Source organism: Saccoglossus kowalevskii, chromosome 16 (genome assembly GCF_978046115.1).
Source record: "Saccoglossus kowalevskii chromosome 16, keSacKowa6.1, whole genome shotgun sequence".
Taxonomy (NCBI): Eukaryota; Metazoa; Hemichordata; class Enteropneusta; family Harrimaniidae; genus Saccoglossus; species Saccoglossus kowalevskii.
In genome coordinates, this window is record NC_140656.1 from 13437997 (window position 1) to 13461620 (window position 23624).

General features: G+C 34.3%; 1 protein-coding gene across 1 annotated transcript in view; it reads left to right on the plus strand.

Annotated features, from left to right (window-relative positions):
* LOC100372945 (ankyrin repeat and FYVE domain-containing protein 1-like) overlaps nucleotides 1-22316 on the plus strand; it is a 28160-nt gene extending 5844 nt beyond the window's left edge. Inside the window, exons 7-23 of the mRNA XM_085490877.1 lie at nucleotides 403-568; nucleotides 3000-3204; nucleotides 4223-4291; nucleotides 4556-4707; nucleotides 4821-4918; nucleotides 8207-8435; nucleotides 8722-8974; nucleotides 11079-11366; nucleotides 11619-11775; nucleotides 12111-12311; nucleotides 12907-13083; nucleotides 13593-13740; nucleotides 14414-14504; nucleotides 15292-15416; nucleotides 15814-15960; nucleotides 17870-17960; nucleotides 18624-22316. Coding sequence (XP_085347003.1) covers nucleotides 403-568; nucleotides 3000-3204; nucleotides 4223-4291; nucleotides 4556-4707; nucleotides 4821-4918; nucleotides 8207-8435; nucleotides 8722-8974; nucleotides 11079-11366; nucleotides 11619-11775; nucleotides 12111-12311; nucleotides 12907-13083; nucleotides 13593-13740; nucleotides 14414-14504; nucleotides 15292-15416; nucleotides 15814-15960; nucleotides 17870-17960; nucleotides 18624-18756 — 2730 coding nt within the window. The 3' untranslated portion in view covers nucleotides 18757-22316. The remainder of the gene's footprint in view (nucleotides 1-402; nucleotides 569-2999; nucleotides 3205-4222; nucleotides 4292-4555; nucleotides 4708-4820; nucleotides 4919-8206; nucleotides 8436-8721; nucleotides 8975-11078; nucleotides 11367-11618; nucleotides 11776-12110; nucleotides 12312-12906; nucleotides 13084-13592; nucleotides 13741-14413; nucleotides 14505-15291; nucleotides 15417-15813; nucleotides 15961-17869; nucleotides 17961-18623) is intronic.
* Nucleotides 22317-23624: the final 1308 nt, after the last annotated feature.

Below are 23624 nucleotides of genomic sequence, written 5' to 3' on the forward strand. Positions count from 1 at the left end.
TTTAAATTGGAAAGAAGATTATCAAGTTCTGGTATAAACACTAGTGTAAAGAGGCAGCATAGCACTATTTTAGCCAGATTCGACTAGTAAGGCGTCATATGTCACAGGTCTGTGTTGGGACAGCGCTTCCTGTGACGACACAACAACATCTACTGTCTCCACACCCTGTCCGCATTGCATATTATTATTGCATCAGTTCTATTTTTAGTAACATAAAATGTTTTTCATTTTCGATTTTAGGATTTTTGCAAGGAATTTTTAAAACAATCGAAGTAAAAGCTCTTTTTTAATGGCAGTTAAAAACAAAACAAAAAACCTCAGATCAGAAACAAATACTGCTACAGTTGGATAGCTGATATGTAGTTTGGTTTCAAAGAACACTACCTCTTTCTTTTCTCCCAGTTGCCAGCTAAGTTAAATATCATAGACGACCACGAAGATCTACCGTTAGATCTGGCATTGTCCACTAAACAGGAGAGTATAGCACAGGAATTAGTGAAGCATAAAGTTGATGTGGATATGACTGATAACCAGGGACAATGTCTGCTTCATAAAGCTGTTAGAAGAGGTGAGAACTGCTGCATCAAAAAAGTGTGGGGGTAGTAAAAATGCATTTTTCCCATCGTGTTGGACTGACCATGTAATGTACATGGTTGAGATAAATGTTGGAATACACATTATGTGGGACTATTATATTAAAATGATTTTCAATATGTTCAGTAGCGGATCCAGGCATGTGTCCACTTATGCCTGTGTGGTAGTCAAATCTACAAGTGGGTACCAAAAATGGTAAGAATCATGCCAGAAAGTACCAAAATGGTGAGAATTCCCCAGAATTCAAATGGCATGACAAAAATTTCAGACCAGGGTGGTACTCAGTTTCAAAACATGGGCCTGTCTATTATGTTGGTAATTGTTGCAGCTTCCAATTTTGTGGTTTGAATATCATTTGCCGTAAAACTGTTGTATAGTGTTCTTTTGAATGCACAATTATTCGTCTCTGACTGACAGTAAATTCAGAATCAAAGAAAGCTTAGAAAGAACTCCCATGTGCTGAGAGTATTGGAGACACATTAAATATAATTTGAAATTACTTAGCTGAAAACTAATTATGCAAATCAGAAAATTTATATGAACAGATTTGAGTGTAAAACTAATGAGGTCTGCGCAATGTAACAAAAACTCTATGTACCAAGTTTAATTGAAATGTGATTAGAACCAACAAATTATGAATTATTGTGCTAATTAGGGAACAGATTTTTACCCCAAACTAAGTAGGTTTGTACATTGTCCTAGAGCATCTTTGTACTACCGATAAGTTTCATTAAAATGGAATAATTAGTACTTTAGATATCAGTGTGAAAGCTTAATGACTTTAAACTTAAAGCTTAAAAACTAATGAGGTCTGCGCAATGTAACAAAAACTCTATGTACCAAATTTAATTGAAATGTGATTAGAACCAAAAAATTATGAATTATTATGCAAATTGGGTAATTAATATGTACAGATTTTAACACACAATTGACCAGGTCTGTCTATTGTCCTACAGCATCCATGTATAAACATTCATTGATATGTGATGATTAGTACCTGACATATCAGTGTGAAAGTTGGAAATTGGTTAATTATGCAAATTAGGTGATTAATATGCACAATTATTTACCCTGAAACTAATCAGGTCTCTGCATAGTCCTAAAGGATCTATGTACCAAGTTTCATTGAAATGCGATGATTAGTACTTGAGATACCCATGGAAAAGCTGAAAATTAACTAATTATGCAAATTAGGTGATTAATATGCACAAATATTTATCCGAAACAATCAATCTCTGCATAGTCCTTGAGTATGTAAGTACCAAGTTTCATTGAAATGTAATTCTCACTACTTGTATCAAAAGCTGAAAATTAATTAATTATGCAAATTAGGTAATTATATGTACTGATATTACCATAAAAACTATCAAATCTGTGCAGTGTCATATGACATCTATGTACCAAGTTTCATTGAAATGTGATGATTAGTACTTGAGATATCAGTGGAAAAAACAAAAATTGACTAATCATTATGCAAATTAGGTAATTAGTATCCACGGATTATTACCAAAAACTAATCAAAACCCAGCATTAGTTCAGAGCATCTATGTACCAAGTTTCATCAAAATCCAATGCTTAGATATCAGTGGAAAAGTCATGCAACCACTAAAAAATAGCTAATTATCATGCAAATTAGGTAATTAATATGCACGGATTTTTACCAAAAACTAATCAAATCTGCACATATGTTCAGAGCATCTATGTACCAAGTTTCATCAAAATCCAATGAGTGGTTCTTTAGATATCAGTGGAACAGTCATAGAATAGCTAAAAATTAGCTAATTATCATGCAAATTAGGTAATTAACGAGCATGGATTTTTACCAAAACCTAATCAAATCTGCGCATTGGCCCAGAGCATCTATGCACCAAGTTTCATCAAAAACCGATGTATGGTTCTTGAGATAGCAGTGGAACAGTCGGACACACATACACACATACACACACACACACAGACACACTAACTGCAAAGACTCCCATTTTGTGCTTCGCACATGGGAGTCAACAAAACCAAATCGGGGGCAAATTTTTGAAGTTATTCTTATCGTTAAATATTTGACATACTGTAACATACTTTATTTAAGCTGGAGTAAATTTTCGCAGAAAAGGATTTTTGAGTGTTTTGTATGGAATTTATTTTCACTGATTTTTGATGAGTTGAATGTGAAATAAAGGACAAAAAATATATTTGCTAGATTTTATTTTCACTAATCATACTTTCAGCGAAAATAAATTCCATGTAGGAATAAAGTATTTGACAGTAATAGTCCCATAGCCTCAACAAGCCTCAATAAGTATGATGATGATCTCAGATTGCCATTTTGAGGAATTTGTGAATTTCATAATTTTTCATCGTTTAACCATGATAATTATCTGAAAAATACGTTGTTGATTTTTTTTTCACAGGTGATGAATTTGCTGCGTGTTTCCTTGTCAAAAATGGTGCCAAGAGTAATTCAGCAAGTCACAGAGAGAAGGAAACAGCCTTGCACATAGTTGGCTCCTATAACCCTGGCATAGCTGAAGGAGATGTCATAGACGGTATGGCGAGGGTAGCGGCATTATTACTCCAGTATGGCGCCAATCCCAACATGCAAGATAACAATGGAAGGTTAGGCATGTTTTGTAATTCAGTAGTAATGGAAGTAGTAATGTAGTAGTAATGGAGTTTCTACAAAATTCAGCTTCAATGATTTTGTACTGTTTTATACTTTTTGGGTTTCATCTTTGTTCATTTGTCCCATGTCATTTCTCAATCAAGCCTCACGGATTTTTTTATTATTATTCTTTAATTCAAAAGCCCTCTCACACAATTTAAAACTAAAGCAAGTATATCGTCAAAGGAGTGAATAAATAAATAAATACAGACACGTCAATGTTAAAAAAAAATTCACCAACTATTAAATGCTCTGCTGAAATTCATTATATTTGCATTTAATATAGTCAATCAACGTATTTCTACTAGTCGTAGCTCTTAAGTAAAAGTTAGCCATTGCCTTCCTTCTCTTCGCCCAAACAAGCAAATTTGATTATAAAAATAGGTTTGCACCATACTGGTATTGAGACCAAGGTTAAGCAAGATTCTGAGTGCATTATTGTAACACAAATACAAATAATTTGTCCTTTGGTACGAACGGACCACAGTAAACAGTAAATCTTCAAAAAGATGATGATGACATATGCAGTGGGCAAATCAGCGAATAAGGCTGTTCACACTGGCATGAACACTATTCATCTGTCAATTAATATCATCAGAGATTCATTACAAATTTTTATGACAACACCCATGAGTGTCTCTCTACAAACTCGACTAATGATGAACCCTACATTGTGGTGGAAATATTGAAATACAAACTGACTTGTTAGGATTAAAAATAACACTATGTGTAGTTGCATACATTCATCAACCGGACAGTTGAGCCATTTAACAGGAGGACAGATCATCCACAATGTTGTTTGCATGTAGTAGGTGGTTCATACACTGACCACCCAAATACCAACCAACTTGTCTATATGGTAATACTAAGCGATCACGCAGTCCATCCATATGCTGAATAATGCAACACATATGTATGTCAGTTTGCTTTTTGAGTCTATGATGTTTCATTCAATGACTTATTTTGTTTCAGGACACCATTACATAGAGCAGTTTCAGCACGAAATGATGCTGTCTTCACCTTCTTGCTAGGATACAAACAGTGAGTATATGGATAGAGAAAGGGTTATAGTGCACTGCCTATATGGATTGAAAATACATTTTGTCATAATATTATTTGTTCATTTAATAAACATATATTTTCTCGCCAAGATTTAGGTGCAAAATTTTTGTATTAATTACCCACAGTTCTTGATCAAAATTTAAAAAAAAGAGTATTGGAAAGATTTCACAGGTTTATTTTTTGAAATGTGCCAAAAGTTAATAAGATGTTCTCATACACTGTACTTGATTTCTCTGTATGTAGACTTGACTTGGAGTTAAGGAGCAATGAAGGAGACGTTGTACTATGGCTGGCTTTAGATAACACCACAGGAGACCAGCAATATGATGACAACAGCTTTGCAGCGAGGTTGATAACACGTGGAAGTAGTCCTGATGCTATCCATGCACAAACTGGTAAGACATCTACCCCTTTTTTGGCCAATTAAATACACGATGTACCACACTTTTCTCATTGATTATTATTATCTTCATTCCATTTCCTTCAACTCTTCACACTGTCTTTGTAGGTGACTCACTATTGCATCTGGCAAGCAGAGCCAGGAACGAGGAAGCTGCTTTGTTTCTCGTCGAGCACAATGCTAAAGTCGGTCATGCTAATCTTCAAGTAAGTTATGCTAGTAATTAAGGTAGAGATGCAGTTTATTTGTGAATTTCAATCAAAAATAGTTTTTTTCGTTTTTTATATAGATTTTTATCTAAAGAACATTCTGTGAAAATTTGACCAATGAATTCTTATTGGAACACCATTAAAATTGCTGTTTATTTTCTGGTTAAAAATAAAAAACACTCACACGTGGCAATGTTTATGTCCAATTGCCTAATTTGCATGAGTAAGCAAATAACAGGACCTTTGATTGACAATATGCATATCGAGATTGTACGGGTCATAGTTCATTCAATTCACGCGCATGTGCAATTATTCTCGAATCAGTTATTGCTCGCTAGCAAACCAAACATTATATTTCCTCGGCGTTTTTTCCTAATTTTTATCATTACATTATGCGTGGTGTGAAAAGAAAGAGAGGTAGAAAGAAGATTCAGATGATTTCTATGTCGGAAGAGGCAAAAGCTACACTGAAGGCATCAGCCCGCCGAACGAAAAACAAAATCGACGTGAGCGTCCAAACGTGACTTTCCCTGAAGGCGTGAATCAGAGTTTCTGATTGACTGAGAGATTTTATTTTTAAATAATTGTTCTCAAAAAATAAACTGAGCATGTGAAGAATAATTTAACATTGTTTACAGTGATAACAGCTCATTGTCTAAACGAAGCTTACCCATTCACGCTAGTCACAATAAACATCATACTCTTGAATAGGCGTCAATGACTACGGTAAAACTCTATATTAGGCATCAGGAATGATTGAAATGTCCGAAAATGACGCCAAAATACACCTTAAAAGTCCTATTTTATTTTGTTCTAAATCCCATCCCGAATTTACGGCAGAATCTGGTCCCTCAAATAAGGGATACGTGAGCTTTGATTCTAACCGGATATATTGCACTGGGTCGGGGAGATACAAACTTTCGTGTATCTTTTATCCAATGCTAGGTGCTAGGTGGTGCGAGACAGCTTTGTTTGCAACCGGACGAACTCCGTTTAATTCAATGAAGCAAACAACTGACAATGCTAAAATATATTGCAGAGGTACGCTAAAATTAATTGAAAACAAGCAAATAATTTCAATGAAAAATAAATCACAGAGAGAGGTATCTTGATACATTAACAACTCTTTTGACGCGCTGACCGCTTCTCCGCGTTTGATGTTTTGTTTTCCTTGTCATAATACTTACTGATTGATGATTTTGTTTTGATTTTTGAGTTTTTTAGCCTGCAACTCGGCCACGACCTTTGCTTTTTCCGTGAAAAATGGGGAAGTTTACGTCAATTTGACGGACATTCCATTTTTTTAAACTAACGAGCACACTGTTTAGCACTCCTATTTTTTCATTTGCTGATTTCTATTCAGAAAAATTCGATCGTTCGAAAATGCACCTTAATTTTGCGCTCATTTCATGTCAGATTTCCAACACAAATTATTTAAAACCGGCCGAAATTTTAAAACTTTTACGTTAGGAGCTGGAGCTCTCTCCTTGCAGCGACCGTCGCCGGTAGTACAACAGCATGTTTTGTACTAGTACGTACATCCGTGCGCTGATTGTCTGCGACTGTCTTAGAAAATCCCTGAATAAGGCGTTACCAAAATCGGAAAAAATAAAAAATTGCCTCCTTAAAAAACGAACAGAATTCAAATATTGTTTTAACAAATATGTTGCAGTGGGAAAATGGGATTGGAAACGCTGAACAAAACTGTGCCTCGCGTTTCGATTCTAGGATTACGCGATTATTCATTATTGTGCGTTCGCTTCCTGGAGTTGGTTCTAAATACTACATAAAAATCATCAAGGATAATTAATTTAATATCCCACTTTGCACTCTTCACGGTAAACCATAGGCTCTGAAATACTCGTAGATTTTTTATTGAAAATACATCGAAGAGAAGCCATGATGTTTTGATCGTGATAAAAAGTCACCTTCCTAGGACCGCCCCCTGTTTAATAATTCATGAGATGACATCATGTTTACTGGGCATTGACACGTGTTTTTATCGACCCCATCAAAACTCTGGTGTGAATGACGTGTTTCTGATTTATATATTCAAGAGCAGTTGTTCTGGTCCAACAATTTTACATAAAATGTCTATGTCTATACGTTAACTTTCAATTTCAATAGTGTAGAAAGTATGACAAAGTATGACAAAGCAGTAATTCCCGGTTTAACGCGCAAATATGCAAATTAGCCTTTTTCTCGTCTTCTATTTTTGGTGAATTCTTGGGTTTTAAATTAAAATAGCTGATAGACGCTTTGGCCATTTGCCTCGAAATTTTCACACATTATTGACAAGGTGTTCCCCCTTCAAAATGCGTCCGGACAGTTTATTACTGCGAGTGGAGCAAAAATAACAAGTCCGCAATTAACATGGATATATAAATTATGCAAAAATAGAAAAGAGTGAACTTTGAGGTCATGCTGTGCGACTTTGAAAGCCGTTAGAGAGATGAGTGGACGCATTTGAATTAGTAGTATACCAAGGTATCCAGTGATGTAATTTTACCCACAAACGGACTTGAAGTTTTTGAGCTAATTTTTTTAAACCACTTGTGTCCAAAAAAGCATATTTTTGACCTAAAATCAAAAACGCATTCTGGATATTTAAAATAAAGACAAGTTTTACAAAGTTTGTATAATGAGCTTTCAGAAAATATATAACATGCTGGATATATAATACCATCTTCATTGTCTAATTACTCAATTAAAAAGCAAGCCAAATAAACTGCATCTCTACCTTAATGTAACCACACATTTGTACTCAGTGAACTAAAATAAAACTAATCTACTGTAGAATACTTTATTTTCGCTTGGAATTTATTTTCGCTATTTTCGCTGAAAGGATGATTCCGTGAAAATAAAATCCAGCGAATATACTTTTTTTTCCTATATTTCACATTAAACTCATCAAAAATTAGTGAAAATAAATTCCATACGAAACGCCCAAAAAGCCTTTTCAGCGAAAATTAATTCCAGCGAAAATAAAGTATTCCACAGTATTTGAATTAGACTCGGGCGCTACACAAATTAGCAATTTTGTATAATCTCAGTTACAAGTGATTGGAAGCAGTGTTTTTGATTTATATGATTAAGGTGAAGGTATAAAACCAGCTGATCAAACCAAAAATTTAAGGCAAAGATTCATTTTTATATGACATGAAACTCATATGAACAAAGATGATGACTTTTACAAAAAAAAAAGACATTACAAAGGCTTAACTTGGCAATTCCTGGGATATCTACATGCGTACAAGTTCGTCATCTGATATCTTTTATTTGCAGGGTGAAACTCCGCTTCACACTGCCGCACATTATGGCCTTGCACAGCTGACATCACAGCTTCTCATGAAAGGAGCCAATCCAAATGCCCAAACAAAATTTGATGTGACAAAACCTATTAGTCGGTTTGACAGGGACAATACAGCAGCCGAAGCATCGCAGCAAACACCTTTACATATTGCTATTGTAAATAAACACACAGATGTTGTAGCGGTCTTTCTTGAACACAGAGGTAATTTATTTTTTTGAGATGGTTAAAGAAACTCTGTTGTCACTTTTGGCTGTGTTTGAAATGAACTTCATGTGATTATGTATGCAAAGTGTATTGTCTATTTACCTAACATTTCATTGGGTCCATGATATGAACATCACCAAACTGCTTTGATTTTGTCTAGAAAATTTGTGAGTCTGGAAACCATGACATTTTTTAGCTGTGTACATCAAGGTATGTATCACTCATTGAATAATGTATTTCGTCCATACTCAGCATTGAAATAATCTGTTTTTCTTATCCTCAGCCAACGCCATGCACAGTAACCACAGTCTTCAGATTATCCCCGATCTAAACTTAGTGAACAGTCAAGAACAAACTGTACTTGGACTGGCGCTATGGATGGGACTGCACGAGATAGCGGCTCAGTTGTTAGCTGGGGGTGCGAACATCAATCACACTATGAGCGACGGTATGACGTTGTTACATCAAGCCATTATGAAACAGGATGCAGCGAGTGCGTTGTTTTTATTGGAACACCAAGCAGATATCAACATTAAGTGAGTGTTGTTTAGTTGCTAAATAATCTGTGTAAAATTTACTTTGAAAACTGTTTCACATGAGTGCGAGAAACAGTGTGGTTGAATTTATCAAAGGGATATGCAACTATGGTATTTTTTCATGAAATTAGAATAAGAATTTGAATGTTCAACATGCAAAGTTATGTTTAAATATTTCAAATCAAGTTGTATAACATACGTATGAAATCTGAAATGTTTTTTGATTGGCAAATTTCAAAACCAAAACATACCTACACAAAACATTATGAGTAGTTAAACAAAAAATAGTAGAACTGATTTATGCAAAAGTAAATAGACTGCTGTTTTTAAAGCATGTTTTCAAAATAATTGATTACATAATACTGTATACATGTATCATATAAATATGATATTATTCTTTATGGACTGGATACGGCCTTTGCGGCCCGAGGTCGTGCGGCGGAAGCGCCCGAGCTTGCAAAGGCGCGTAAGCCGTACGATCGAGGGCAGCAAAAGCCGTATCCAGTCCATAAAGGTTTTATCATATACATGTACCTTATATGAAAAAAAAAGTCTTTAGTTATGTTATTTTTCGCTCGTCTGGCCCAAAAGAAAACCTATTCGATTTCATCTGGGTTTCGATACGGGCCTTTTTACTGGTGCGGATTTATACGATGGATTCTAAATGACGCAATCGCGTCAACATCTCTCACACAATAGACCGGTACCGCATGACGTCAGTGACAGGGATCTATACACAAACTAATGTCACCAAATATATCCACAAATTGCGTTTTAATGAAACAGCAAATGAACATAAATTTATAACAATATTTTAACAGTAATAAATATGAACTCATTATAAACTTTCTTTCTTAAGAAAGGACACTACAGTCCAGCTAAGTTGGTCATTTACTGACCGTCCGACAACGGACGATTTCTTGGAGCTGATGTTGTAGCCACAGGTAAAGACGGGTAAAGACACGTTAATTTCACAGTTGTTAAAAACCTTAGTCGGTGAACGAGAAACAATTGCTTGACAAGAAGCAGTTTGGTTTACAGTTCCAGATTCTGGCGTAACTAAGAATATCTGAAATGCGCCGACGATTTCCCGTTGAGATACAGTGTCGTCAGACAGTCAGCTGGCATCAGTGTCGCTGGGTGTATCCCGTGACACCGATGCCAGCTGAATGTGAGTATTGTAGTGCTGTAAACTTGACACGTTTTTGTGACCAGTTATATTTATGATTGGTTGTGGTGGAATGCCGGCTTTCGTCAGGGTAATAATGAGTCCAACTTGTGTTTTCGGTATATTTTCTATCCACAGAATAATATCGTCAGCCATTATCGAAACGCAGATGCAAATTACGCGCATTGTTTATAAACAGAAAGTAGTTCCAGGAAATAGACGCGTTTACCAAATATGGTAAACGGGGCCCGGGCGTGATATGGAAAATTATTGCACGGCTCGCGCATCGGGATTCCCATAGCGTTACGAGGCCGGGCAATACGAGGTATATGATAAGTATGGTTGGGTAATTTGTTGCACTCACCCAGGCATTTACTGTAAAACATGTTAAAAAAGGGACATGCAATTTTAGCGTATTGTGGTAAAGTGACGTAATAGCGAAATGTTGATTTAGCGAATCGCTCTTGTCATTGTTGATTTCCTGTTTTCACAATATTTGTCTGTCGCATGCTAAAACAAATGCGCAGTTATCACCTTCATAAAAACAAAGAAAAACTGTCAAGTGTAATTAGGAAGTGCTCCAGATTTTTATGTTCCGGATTACTGTATACAAGTCTCCAAGTCTTGGCCATTTTGAATTTATAATTAAGTCATTAGCGACATCTTCAATTAGCGAATCAGATCACTCGCTAAATTCGCTAAAAAGACATGCTCGCGAAAAAGACATGTTTTACAGTATTAAACAAAATACATTGTGATACATGAAGTGATGCTGCAAGGAACATCATTCTATTCCTTTTGATGTTTACTGCAGTTACCTGTATTCTCAGTACAGTGTTATACATGCAGTCAAGCTGGGCTTCAAATATCTCTGAGAATTCCAGTCTTGTATTTTTTATTTCTTACTGAGATATTTAATTCCCTTTTTATTTACAGAACCAAAGAAAATGAAACTCCTCTGCAGGTTGCCATTAAGCGCCACTTACCCGTCGTGGTAGACGCTCTCTGTGTACGCGGTGCGAACATGAACGTAATTGACGAGAACGGAAATCCTCCCTTATGGATTGCACTTGAGAGCGGACAGGAGGACGTGGCATCAACGTTGGTGAGGCATGGTTGTGACACGAATGCTTGGGGTCGTGGACCGTCAAATTGTCAGCAGACGTTACTACACAGGGCCATTGATGAGAATAACGAAGCTGTTTCTTGTTTTCTGATCAGAAGGTGAGACTGAAGGTTTGAAATTCTGAGACGTCAACAATTCTGTTTCCTGAACATCAGTATACTTTAAACTGCTTTTACGTTTTCACCACCAGACTTTCTGGTCCAAAATTTTCTGCATTTTTTTCTTATATGCATCAATATTTAGAAAGTAAACACTAATTGTTTAACCAGCAAACACAATTTGATTAAATTTTCAGTTTTTGCTTAAAAAATTCAGCTATTTTCTGAAGGAAATATATGATTGTTTTACAGTCTATGTGATGTTAATACTTCACGCCGTCCGGGTCCAAACGGTGAAGGGGGTGAGGAATCTCGAGATGGTCAGGGACCGTTACATCTATCCTGTCAATGGGGGTTAGAGCAAGTCGTACAGTCCCTGATTGAAATGAACGCTGATGTGAATGCGAAGGTAACACTGTCAGTCAATTTTGTTGATTCTAATCAATTTGATCTACCAATAGAAATTCCTCGCATTTTGGTTCATTTCGTTGAAGATCAATCATGATAGCACCAACTAATAAAAGAAACATGATATATTTTTTGTTGGAAAGTCTTTGGGGCAATGAGCATGTATAAGCTCTCAGTGATGGTATTTTATCCAGTAAATATACAGAAATATTAAAATTTTCGTAAATTCACTATTCAATAAATAATATCATACCTTTAAACCCCTCAAATACATTTCTGATTTGTATTTATCGATTTTCTTATGAATCCATTTTTTTCTTTTTGTCACATTTCAAGGACAATGAAGGTCACACGCCAATCCACATCGCCATTAGCAATCAGCATGATACTCTTATTAGACTATTAATGTCACATCCGTTGTTGGATCTGACCCTACGTGACAAGAACGGGCAGACCCCATTTGCTGCTGCCATGACCTCCAAAAACAACAAAGCTGCACAGTTGATTCTAGACAGAGAACCAGGAGCTGCCGAGCAGGTGAGAACTGGGTTTCCTGGTATTTATGTGAAGGTCAATGAAGTAGATAGGTATCCTACCTGGGGTTGTACACTAAATAGTGTTGAAGTCTGAAGATGCTTAGTTGACATCAAGATAATGCATTAAACTACCATAATGATATTATGATAGATCACACAGCGTAATCTCATATTCAAATATGGGCTCTGTGGCAAAAATTCACTATATGTCAGCACTTGCACTTGCAAATTGTACAACAGTGTAATTCAATAATCGGAACTGTTACCTGGAACAAAAATATTAAGAAAAACCAATGTTGTGTATTTATTTAAATCATTGTTACTTAATTTTGAACCAACTTATTATAATTTCCCATCCGCTGCTGGTTTTAATTCATTTTGTGTTAAATATCTGAAAAAAATTAACATGTAAATTTATTTATAAATATAAGTGACAGGAGTTGTCTTAGTTCAAATTTTGTACAAACGAACTGTGCATTTCATGCATGCTGTATACACCAATACAAAAACTGTTGGGGTTTAATAGTAAATCGTCTTCTGTGTGTGAATAATTCAGTCAATTCTGTTAATGTTAATTCTGCTTGTTTGTTTTCTAGCTTGACAACAAAGGTAGAAATTTTCTCCATATTGCTGTTATGAATGCCGATATAGAGAGTGTGTTATTTTTAATCAGCGTCCACGCAAATGTCAACTCAAGAGTACAGGACGCCAGTCGGTTATCCCCGCTTCACATGGCCATACAGACGGGTAACGAGATGATCGTTAGGAATCTGGTAAGAGACTGGTTTGATGGATAGAAGACATATCAATAGCATACTGTAAAAATCTGTATTAGAACTGAGGCTTCCATTATAATAGTACAATGCAACACAGGGGATGCAGCTTCTATTGGAGCATCAACAACGTGAGAAGTGGTGTATTTTTGGTTCTCAATCGCTGCTTCTGTCAGGGATTCTAATACAGATTTTTCATTACTCTTGATAATAATTGTTTTTTTCTGTTGTATTATTTTAGTTCAATGCTTGAATTGCATTTTCTTTCAGATAGAGATTCTTGTTGTCTAAAAACATGCACTGATTGCATCCACATACTTCTTTTAATCTCTTTCGTACCATGTTGAATCACTATAAAAATTGCTGTTTCCAGAACAGTTTCTCTTCTTTCAACTTTTCACCTCAAAATGAATGCAGAAGGATCGCATAATCAATCCTTGTATCAATAAAAATGTAAATGCATCAACCGATTTGTCACTAACGAATATGTTTTCTTTCTTTTTTTCCAGCTTTTGGCGGGTGCGAGTATAACTGATTTAAACAACCACAAACAAACATGTCTTCATATCGCTGCCATACATGACCATCCCGCTATTTGTAGTATATTAATAGAAAACCATGTAGACGTGGATGCATTAGATGATAATATGAATAACGGTAAGTCTCTTTATTATATGTTTAGAATTTAAACCACTACATAACTTGTATCTTATTGCCTTGCAGAGCTGCATGTTTCAGAACCTGGCTAGTTAATAAGTTAAATCAATATTTAATAAACTTTATTAACCTACCTGAACCTAGATATCCAGTTCTTTCTCAGACATGCATTGGTTAGTTTCTGACATTATGCAAAGTCATACATATGCATATAAATTTACCTTGGTAAAATCACTTAGGTGGTACCAAGGGTAAATCTGTATTTGGTAGATAAACAAAATGAAAATAGTCACGAATAAAGTGAAAAAAATATATATTACAAGATTAGCTCCATTTCAAGCAAATCTATAATTTGAACAAGAAATTTCATTTGCTGTTTACTGAATGATTAAAACATGACTTTGATATTCAGACCATACTCACACCTCCATCGTCTATCACATACATTAAAACATGACTTTGATATTCAGACCATACTCACACCTCCATCATCTATCACATACATTAAAACATGACTTTGATATTCAGACCATACTCACATCTCCATCGTCTATCACATACATTTGCGATGGAGCAAATACGGTATTTGCCTGACAGCAACATTTGTTTGCCACAACATAATTGACACAGTGTTAGTTGTTTCAGCTTTCATGTTGTACTGGTTTTATTTCAGCGCTTCATGTGGCGGTACAACATGGAAACATACACTGTATTAGAGTACTACTCACAGAATCACAGATCAATGCCGAGGCCGTAAATCTCAGGTATGGTTATATAGCGCCATCTAGTGGCAATTTTTAGCTCTAGTCATATTGCCCTCTAGTGGCTATTTCATTGTAACTTTTCTAATGTTTTATAGAGTCTGTCAAAATCTTATAAAGCCAGGCAAAAAGATAACTTTTTTTGGCTTGAAAGTTCACAGGATACATTTGGCTGAAGTCTGTTATTCAATTCAATTTCAATTCGTTTATTTAAAGTCAGTTTGAAATAGCTAGCCAGAGGCTACTATCACTGACTATTAAAAATTACATCAAACAAAAGCAAAAATTACAAACATCAAACACAGAGAAAAACAACAGAAAGACTTCACATAATTAATTGTTTAAGTAATTAAAATATCCTAAAATGATGGTGACCACAATGACACTATCTGCTTAAAAGAATACAAATCATTGCACTCTTTCATTCGGTTAGGAAGCGAGTTCCACATTTTAGCACCATAATAAGACAATGGCTCCAGTTCATAGCGTTTTGTCCTTGGTCGCTTTAACTGTAATTCAGAATGAAAATTAGTTTTGAGGGCTTGATTTTCCTATGTGGTTAAATGTAGTATTATTTTATAGACATTCATAATCTTATTTAGCATAATAATGTAATTTAGAAGCAGTTAAAACTTGTTTTGTTCTGCTTTTCATAAAAAAAATTGTTGTAAACGATTTTGCTTGCTATCCCTGACTTTTTTTCCATAAAAACAGTTTGTTATTTTTTCAATATTTAATTTTATTACCCTATCTGCCTATAAACACATATTTTATTTTGTCTCACCTGTAGAGGGCAGACACCAATGCATGTGTTGGGCCAGTATGGTAAAGATAATGCAGCATCTATATTTGATCTGTTTATGGAATGCATGCATGAATACCCTGTGGATAGACCGGATGCCGAGGGCAACACAGGTAATACGGTATATGCTGAAAGAACACACCAATATCATTGTGCAGATCATTCTGGAGCTTTATTTGGTTTGATCCTAGGTGATCAACTGAAAAAAAACCACAATAAAATGAAAATATAGATGTTGCGAGATGTTGTTAAAGTTTTAAGTGGCATCCTTGATTTTTTTTTTTTTAAACAGGAGGTTGTTGGATATATAAAATTATATTAAAGCTCCAAAAATTCCAAATATAAATGAGAAAAACAAATATTTCATGAGTGCCCTCAAATTTGTATTTGAATACAAATTTGTCAAATATGTTTTGTAGTTTAAGCTGGGTATTAAATCACAACTGTGTTATTTTTTCAGAAGCTGCTTGTTGTCTTAAATTACTAATATATCCTAATTTTATTTTCCAGTTCTATTACTAGCCTATCAGCAAGGCAATGCTAATCTATGCCGTGCCATCGTTCGTTCAGGAGCCTGTCTGGGCCCAGTTAACAAGCAAGGCGTCTCAATATTCAATGCACAAGTTGCGACTAAACAGCTCCTTTTTAGAATGTTGGGTAGGTTACAGCGTTCTCATTTTTTCATACGCATGCTTATTTATAAATTAACTCATCGGTTTTAACACTTATCCGGAGCAGGGTAAGGTTAAATGAAGATGGCACATGTCATGGCGTGTTCCTTTTTTTTCTCCAAACTCAACACACGCCTGACAGTAAATACGGTATTGGTACCAATAAAAACTGCAGGATCGTCAGATAGTGACAGCCATTAAAGAGTAACCATTCACGAAAAAGTTTATTTGTTTGTTGACATAATGTGTGACAAGGTTCTGGCAAATTTCTGCTCAATGTTCATCATCTTGCTGAAAACAGTCTGTGATTTTTGCCGACAATGCAACCATGGCTTTTATTGACGGTGTTACCATGACCACCAAAATGAATATTCATTGAAACTTCTTTCAAGAAGGCGTGAACTTTGTGAATTCACAGTTTTGATTTTGCCTAGGAAACGTACACTATTCTGTCAGGCGTTAGTGGGGTCTGATGCCGTTCGGCCGGTGGTGGCGCAACCCACACCTACATGTCAGGCTGGCATTTATGTTTTGCTTAAATTACACTATAATTACATTACATTTATCCCTATTTAAAAAAAAAATGTTGATGCTGTTCTGAGAAGGAGTATTAAGTAAGAAGTATGTGAATATTGAATATTTAGACATGGGTATTTGCATAAATCTCTGTTAAACTGATAGTTCTATCAATGTTTGTCAAGAGTAAACAATTCTGTCTTGTCGAAGATAGTGAATTGAACTTGTAGTGTCGCCATTTTGAATATTAAACAAGTATCAGGTTAATACAGACTGTATTACACTACAAACATCTTATCTAAAATTCAAGAAACTGTATAGAGACGTTCCCCAACTAGATAAATTGTTTATTACCGGTAGGGCCAGACTTTTATTATCCCTTGTTTCGCGAACCTGCCAAATAGGAGCCGAAAATGAAATAAAAATAAAATTTTATTTCAGCGTAATTTCTCGTGCCCGCCAACTTGTAAGTGCAAAAAATTGCTAAAAAAATATTATTTTCATCTTCATTTTTTTACCGCCTGCCGCATAACAAATCCAAGATGCATTTTAGTAGGAGTATCATGATCAAAGTACCGAAGTCTCGCGCAGATGAGAAACAATATTATACATGGAATAAAATTTTATTTCATTTCTTCTCTCTGATCAATGATCTTACTTGCATTTCCTTGAGAATCACACAAATCTAATGGAAAAAAAGAATTAATTTTTTTTTTTCCACCCTCCTCAAAAAAATTGCCTTATAAAAACTCGCGAAACAAAGAATAAAAAAAGTCTGGCCTAGTATATCTTATTTGTGCAAATAAAAAAATAAGTTAATTTTTCCAAAAAGGTACTGTTACATGTACATATGTATGCTGATCCATTTTTGAGTGCATTACACTGAAGTTTAAATTTTCACAGCATCGGAAATTTATTTCATCTTTACACTTCAAAAATGTGAATTTAAATTCAAATGTAAAAGTGCAAGATCCTTGAATACAATCTTTGTGTACTTGATAGTAACTGATTGAAAGTCAATCCAGTCAAAATATTCTCAGATTTTGTGATGCAGTTTTTATTGCAACTTCACTTCATAAAAAGTGTAATCAAATTTGGCTGCTTTTTGTGATTCAGTAAAAATTGCAGAATATTGTATCCTTAAAATCACAGCCATGAACATTTTTCTGAAATTGTATTCTTATGATTATTGCTAAAATTACTATAGCAACGGAAATTTACAATACTTGGCAAATAGTGTGACATTTCACACCCATTTTAGATACTGTGTATTTATTTATTTATTTATTTATTTATTTATTATAAATCATAGGAAACTTACCGGTAATTATTTTTTTCAATTTTAATTGTGCTTGAGTGTCTTTTGTTTTTTATTTCAGATATGCTGTCAGCCGAGCCACGGTGGTCTGATGATGAGTGCTGTCAAGAGTGTATGACTAAGTTTGGTATCAAAACAAGAAAACATCACTGGTAGAAATTCTTCCGAATATTTGCCCTTCGCATGATTCATACCCCCTTCAGAAAAATAAAATAATCCAAATATATAAATCATCCATAATGTTTGTATTTAAATGAGTGATTACATAAAAGCAGGCCATTTGTATTTACTCTTTGAACTTTCAACTTTTGTCGCCATCTCAGATTAAAACATGCATAATATTTTATAAATTTTTTCTAAAATTTTGATTCTAACCTGTAGCCAGTAGGAAAATACGTTCATTTGTTTCAAAATTATGTAAAAATAGGCTAAATTTTGCACCAAAATCTTGGCAGGATAAACTATGGCGTTAAAAGTACAGTACTACTTCCAGTAGAAGCGTTTTCATTTATTACAGTGACAAATGAATAAATTACAGATTGGTTTACAAATTAAAGAAGCATGGCGCTGCCTACTGTATTTGCTCTATTAGTAGCGCATGCACTCACGTGTAAATGACAGTGTCTGTGGTCAAAATAAGTTGTATTTAATAATCAAGCAGACATTAACACAATTTTTGGTTCCATTCTATTAAAACAAACATAGTTGTCTTTATATTTTGATTAGCCAGAGTGTTACTAGCGTTCATGGTGAATTGCATTGTCTGCTTTGAAGTAAATATCAGAATATAATATGATTTACTTTTCCCCCAACAGCCGACATTGTGGTCGTATTGTTTGCGCCAAGTGTTCAGCCAAGATGATGCCGATAATTAAGTACGATCTCAACAAACCAGTTCGTGTCTGCGATATGTGTTTTGATGTTCTCACGCTTGGAGGTTCACCTTGAGTTGAAGAGAATCTACCTACTCATACTTATTTCTTGCTTGAATATTGAATATTTTTCTATATATTGTGTCGTTGGAGTGTTTGCATTGTTACTAGGGGTGAATCAAATACATAACTCAGTCCTATACTGCAGTTTTATTGATTTATGCGTTTTGGACCAAATAAGGATGCATTGTTTTAATTCATGACAATTACGCTATTGAGAAAGGAGGGGGGGGGTCCAGATTTGCGAAATTTGCCTATGTTGGTGTACAGTGTTACAGTGAAAGACAGAAAGCTGTATCTAAGTTTATAAACATATTTATAATGATTTGTGAATACCGATCATCACCTATCATTCAAATTTGAATATTTAGTAATGATTGCATACACAAGCCTTCAAAAGACGTACCAACTGCAACCGCCCACTTATTCAAAATGAAGGCTTGCTGATTGGAAGATGTTGAACTAACTCATTAATATTAATAAAAACTTCTAATGATGTCGCCATATAATTTCTGGATTGGTCAATTTGAATTCCAGTCATTTTGATTTATGAAACATTATATTTACAAAAACATCCCCAGCTTTGTGCCCTTCACTGTATTTTATGTTTCTATATAAATGAAGGAAATCAAAATTTTACATCTGCATTGTACAGAGCATGTACAATGCATTGTGGGAGAAAAGTTTTCTTTGCATATAATGGTAAAATTTCACTTGCATAAAAAATGGTGGACATTTTGATATTCCACTTGAAAAAAAAAAAGACATGGACCCAGTATGAAAGTATAAAGTATGAAAATTACATCTCTTTCAAAACTTAAGATTTTATTTTTAGTGCATGAAGTAATATTCCAAGCAAGATTTTAATGCATTGGAATCCAAAATCCCAGCCATTATAGTGTACAAACCTCAAGCATGTCCAACTGCTTTAAAAATCCAACTTTGAAGAAAATAAAAAAACTTATGCTTGTACAGTAAGTATTCCAGCTCAGATTTTTAATTTGAATATACTTTGTTGTGTCAGATTACATGACGTAATCATAGATTGACAGATAATATTTAAAATTGCATACAGAATTAGCCATGTGCTGAATCGGCGTTTAGAACAATATTTCTCCCATCATGCAATTTTCAAAACGGTTGGTATTTGATCTTGTCTGTATTAAAATAAATTTTAACTGAATGGTGAACTTTCTAAATTCAGCATGACATATTCTTGATAAATCGTAAAAAGTATCATAAAATAAATGACAAAAAGCAAATACAAATTGGAAGTATCCAAACTTGTTTTCATGGAAACACTGATTTTCTGAATCACGCAATGTTAATTAAACCATACTTTGGTGGCCATTTTTAAAATTGAATTTGAGGTTCTGAAGTCAAAAACCTGTTTCCAGTGTTTTCTTCAGACTTTCAACTAGCTAGCTCCAAGGATTTTTTTTTGCAAAGTTTCAAAAAATTCCTGTGTCAAAAGTGTTACTGGTAGCTGTTTCCACAGTTAATCAGATTCTGCCATACACTGACTTAATTTGCAATGCCATGACTTACCAGAGATGTACAATACTGTGGAATACTTTATTTTTGCTGGAATTAATTTTCGCTGAAAAGGCTTTTTGGGCGTTTTGTATGGAATTTATTTTCATTGATTTTTGATGAGTTTAATGTGAAATATAGGAAAAAAAGTATATTCGCTGGATTTTATTTTCACGGAATCATCCCTTCAGCGAAAATAGCAAAAATAAATTCCAAGCGAAAAAAAAGTATTCTACAGTATTCTCTACATTAGCAGAACAACAAACCATCCTCAAATGTCGCCAATTTTATCGCACATAAAAACAGCATTTTAATTGATCCACTTTAAATTATTTAGTCCTGAAATAATTGTAAACAAGAAAATTTAATACATGGCTATATCTTTCTGAAAGTAGTTTTGATTTTTTCCACTTTTCCACTTTGTTTATACTCCAAATATAGCATTATCAATTGGGTTTTTCACTACATAGTAGGTTACAAGCAGGAAAATTAGGGAAATTTTTATATTATGAAAATTCTGTACCTAACCCTAACTGTAGTTGTTTCGTAAAACCCGTAATAACAATTATTGCATTATCCCTCTGTGGTTTCCTCTCACACCAATGGAATAAACACCAAGACAATAGAAAATTGAACTGTGTAGTAAATACTGTATTTGCTCTATTAGTAGCACATGTGCTTATGTAAATGACAGAGGTGTATCTATGATCAAAATTAGTTATATTTTAGTGATCCAGCATACATTATATGTAGTTTTAGTTTTAAATGTACTTTATTAGAAATGTAATTCTCATAAAGAAAATAAATTTATTTTAAGATAAATTTGTCTTCATCGTAAAAATGGTTGTATCCACATTGACATTGTCATTTCAATGTTGAAAATACAAAAAAGAAACCACAATATTCCAATCTTGTGAGCGGAAACCAATAAAGAAATGAAAAAGATCTGTGCTAGATTTAATAAAAAAAAAATCAGGTTTGGTGCAAGATTATTTTGTGCAGTTGTTTTTTTCAGTATTATGTAATAATAACTGGTGAAACACAAATAAGTATATGGATCAACTTTAGAGTTAGTTATTGCTGTCAAGTATTGATTTTCAATCTGACATGATATAAAAGAAAGCATTACTTGGTTGGTTTTTCAAAGTCAAGCTAATATAATTGTTTTGTTTGTTTTTTCTTGGAAATGTTTAACATTTATCCTGGGCTTACTCAAGCTGCCTCTGTCTGTTTTCTCCGCTTCGCTATCAAAAAATAGTGAAAGGGGGAAAACACTGGTGGAAGAACAGTTGATGAAAGAAGATCTACAGATGTTTTTTGAAGAATAGAAACAGACAGATGGGGGTACTTGGGATGGTGAAACATTTATTTTATTAGTTGAAATTTTATTCTTTGCTGAAACTTGCAATTTGTTTTGAAGCATATTATTAGTGTTGTCTTAACTGACTAGTGAAGTGGAAAACATTACTGTAAAATCTGCATTAGAAACCGCTGCTTCTATTAAAATAGTACAATGCAATGGAATGGATGCGGTTTCTATTAGAACATCTACACATATGAGAAATGAAGAATTTTTAGTTCTCAATTGTTCAAAAAGAATGGGTGCGACTAATACAGATTTTACGGTATTTCCCTATTTGCCGTACTGTAAAAGCATTAGTTTTCACTGTTTTGATATGTTGTCCATATTCACTGGATTTAAAATTCAAACTCTGAATTCTATTGTATGTTCACATATTCAGGCAGATTCACTTTCACCAGTGAAAAATAGCAAAATTAAATAATCAGTGAAAAATTAATACCATTACAGTACTCCGGCAAAAAAAAATTATTCACAACATTATGATGAAAAACAAACAGTTAAATTAATACAACCTCAATATTTAACTTTTTATTTTTAAAATGATGAGTTGAGAATCTGTAGACTTATTTATTTCAACAGGTTTTAGTCAGATGTAATCTGCCATATTAAAAATTATTTACAATTTTTATTTAATTTTATCTTAAATTTTGCATAATTACAATAAAAGAAAAACCCACTGATTTATTTTGTAATGTGATTCTTATTCTTCCACTGTTGAAGATTGAAGTTTATTATTAACCGTAATTTTCCTAACAAAAATCTTGCAAATTTTGTTGTATATTTTTGTTTTTAGTACCCGTTCGAACGTAGTCCGAAAACAAGGACTTATGGTTTGCCCTGTGTGTGTCCATGCGTCCGTGATCACCTGTATCTCGAACATGCATGGACCGATTAGGTTCAAATTTCACTCATACATCACACATTATAATGGGACATATGCACATGCATTTTTTTCATGATCCGATTAACGATAGCCGAATAGCGGCCATTTTAAGGCCGAAAATGCATAAAAATCGCACATTTTCACCATTCAAATTTGGTACATACATTAAACATAATAGGACCTTGATGCACATCATTTTTTTTGGATAGGGTTTGAAATGGCCAACTGGCGGCCATTTTGTTTTAAAGAATTCAGTTCTGGATCCGTATCCGAGACGTGTCTGGATTGATCAAGTTCAAACTTCACACACACATCATGTCACAAATAGATATGTGCATTTGTTTCATGATCCGCTTAACAATAGCTGAATGATGGCCATTTTAAGGCAGAAAATGCATCAAAACCACGTATTTTCACAATTCCGGAACCGGATCTCAGTCATGCATGGATGGATTTTGTTCAGATTTAGTGCATATATTAAACATAATATAAGCTTGATGCACACCAATTTTTCTTCGAATCAAGTTCAAAACGGCCGACTGGCAGCCATTTTGTTTTAAAGAATTTAGTTGTACATATGCAGGTCTGAAATTTCGGTCATGATCTGCTTTGAATGTATATGTCACTCAAATATGAATGGAACAGGGACGTGTCATTGACAATGACTTGTGTTTTTATAGGATCAATTGAACATAATTTCCGCATTGTCACTCACCTAAAAAATTCGGGAGAAATCATTCAGGTTTATTTTAGGCAAAGTGACAAAGGTTGAATTTAATTTTCAACTAAGCTGTATCTTGTATCCCCAGCAGATTTTGTTATTAACCCTAGTTCAAAGTCCCACAATAGGTCCAGAGCCAGTGTCTGATCTCGGTATTTTCCCACTCTCAGTGATGCCGTAGATTCACGAAAAAATGCCAGAAATGGGGATAATTTTGTTTTGTTTTTATAGTTTATATTTTATTGTTTTATAGTGATAATTTTGCAAGAATTACCGGTATTCATGATTAAAATGCCAATGACAAGCCACTACTTGTGATAGGATTTGTTTATTGTAATTTTACTTCAGATATTTTTCCGATATTCCCAAAATCTGTATTGATAC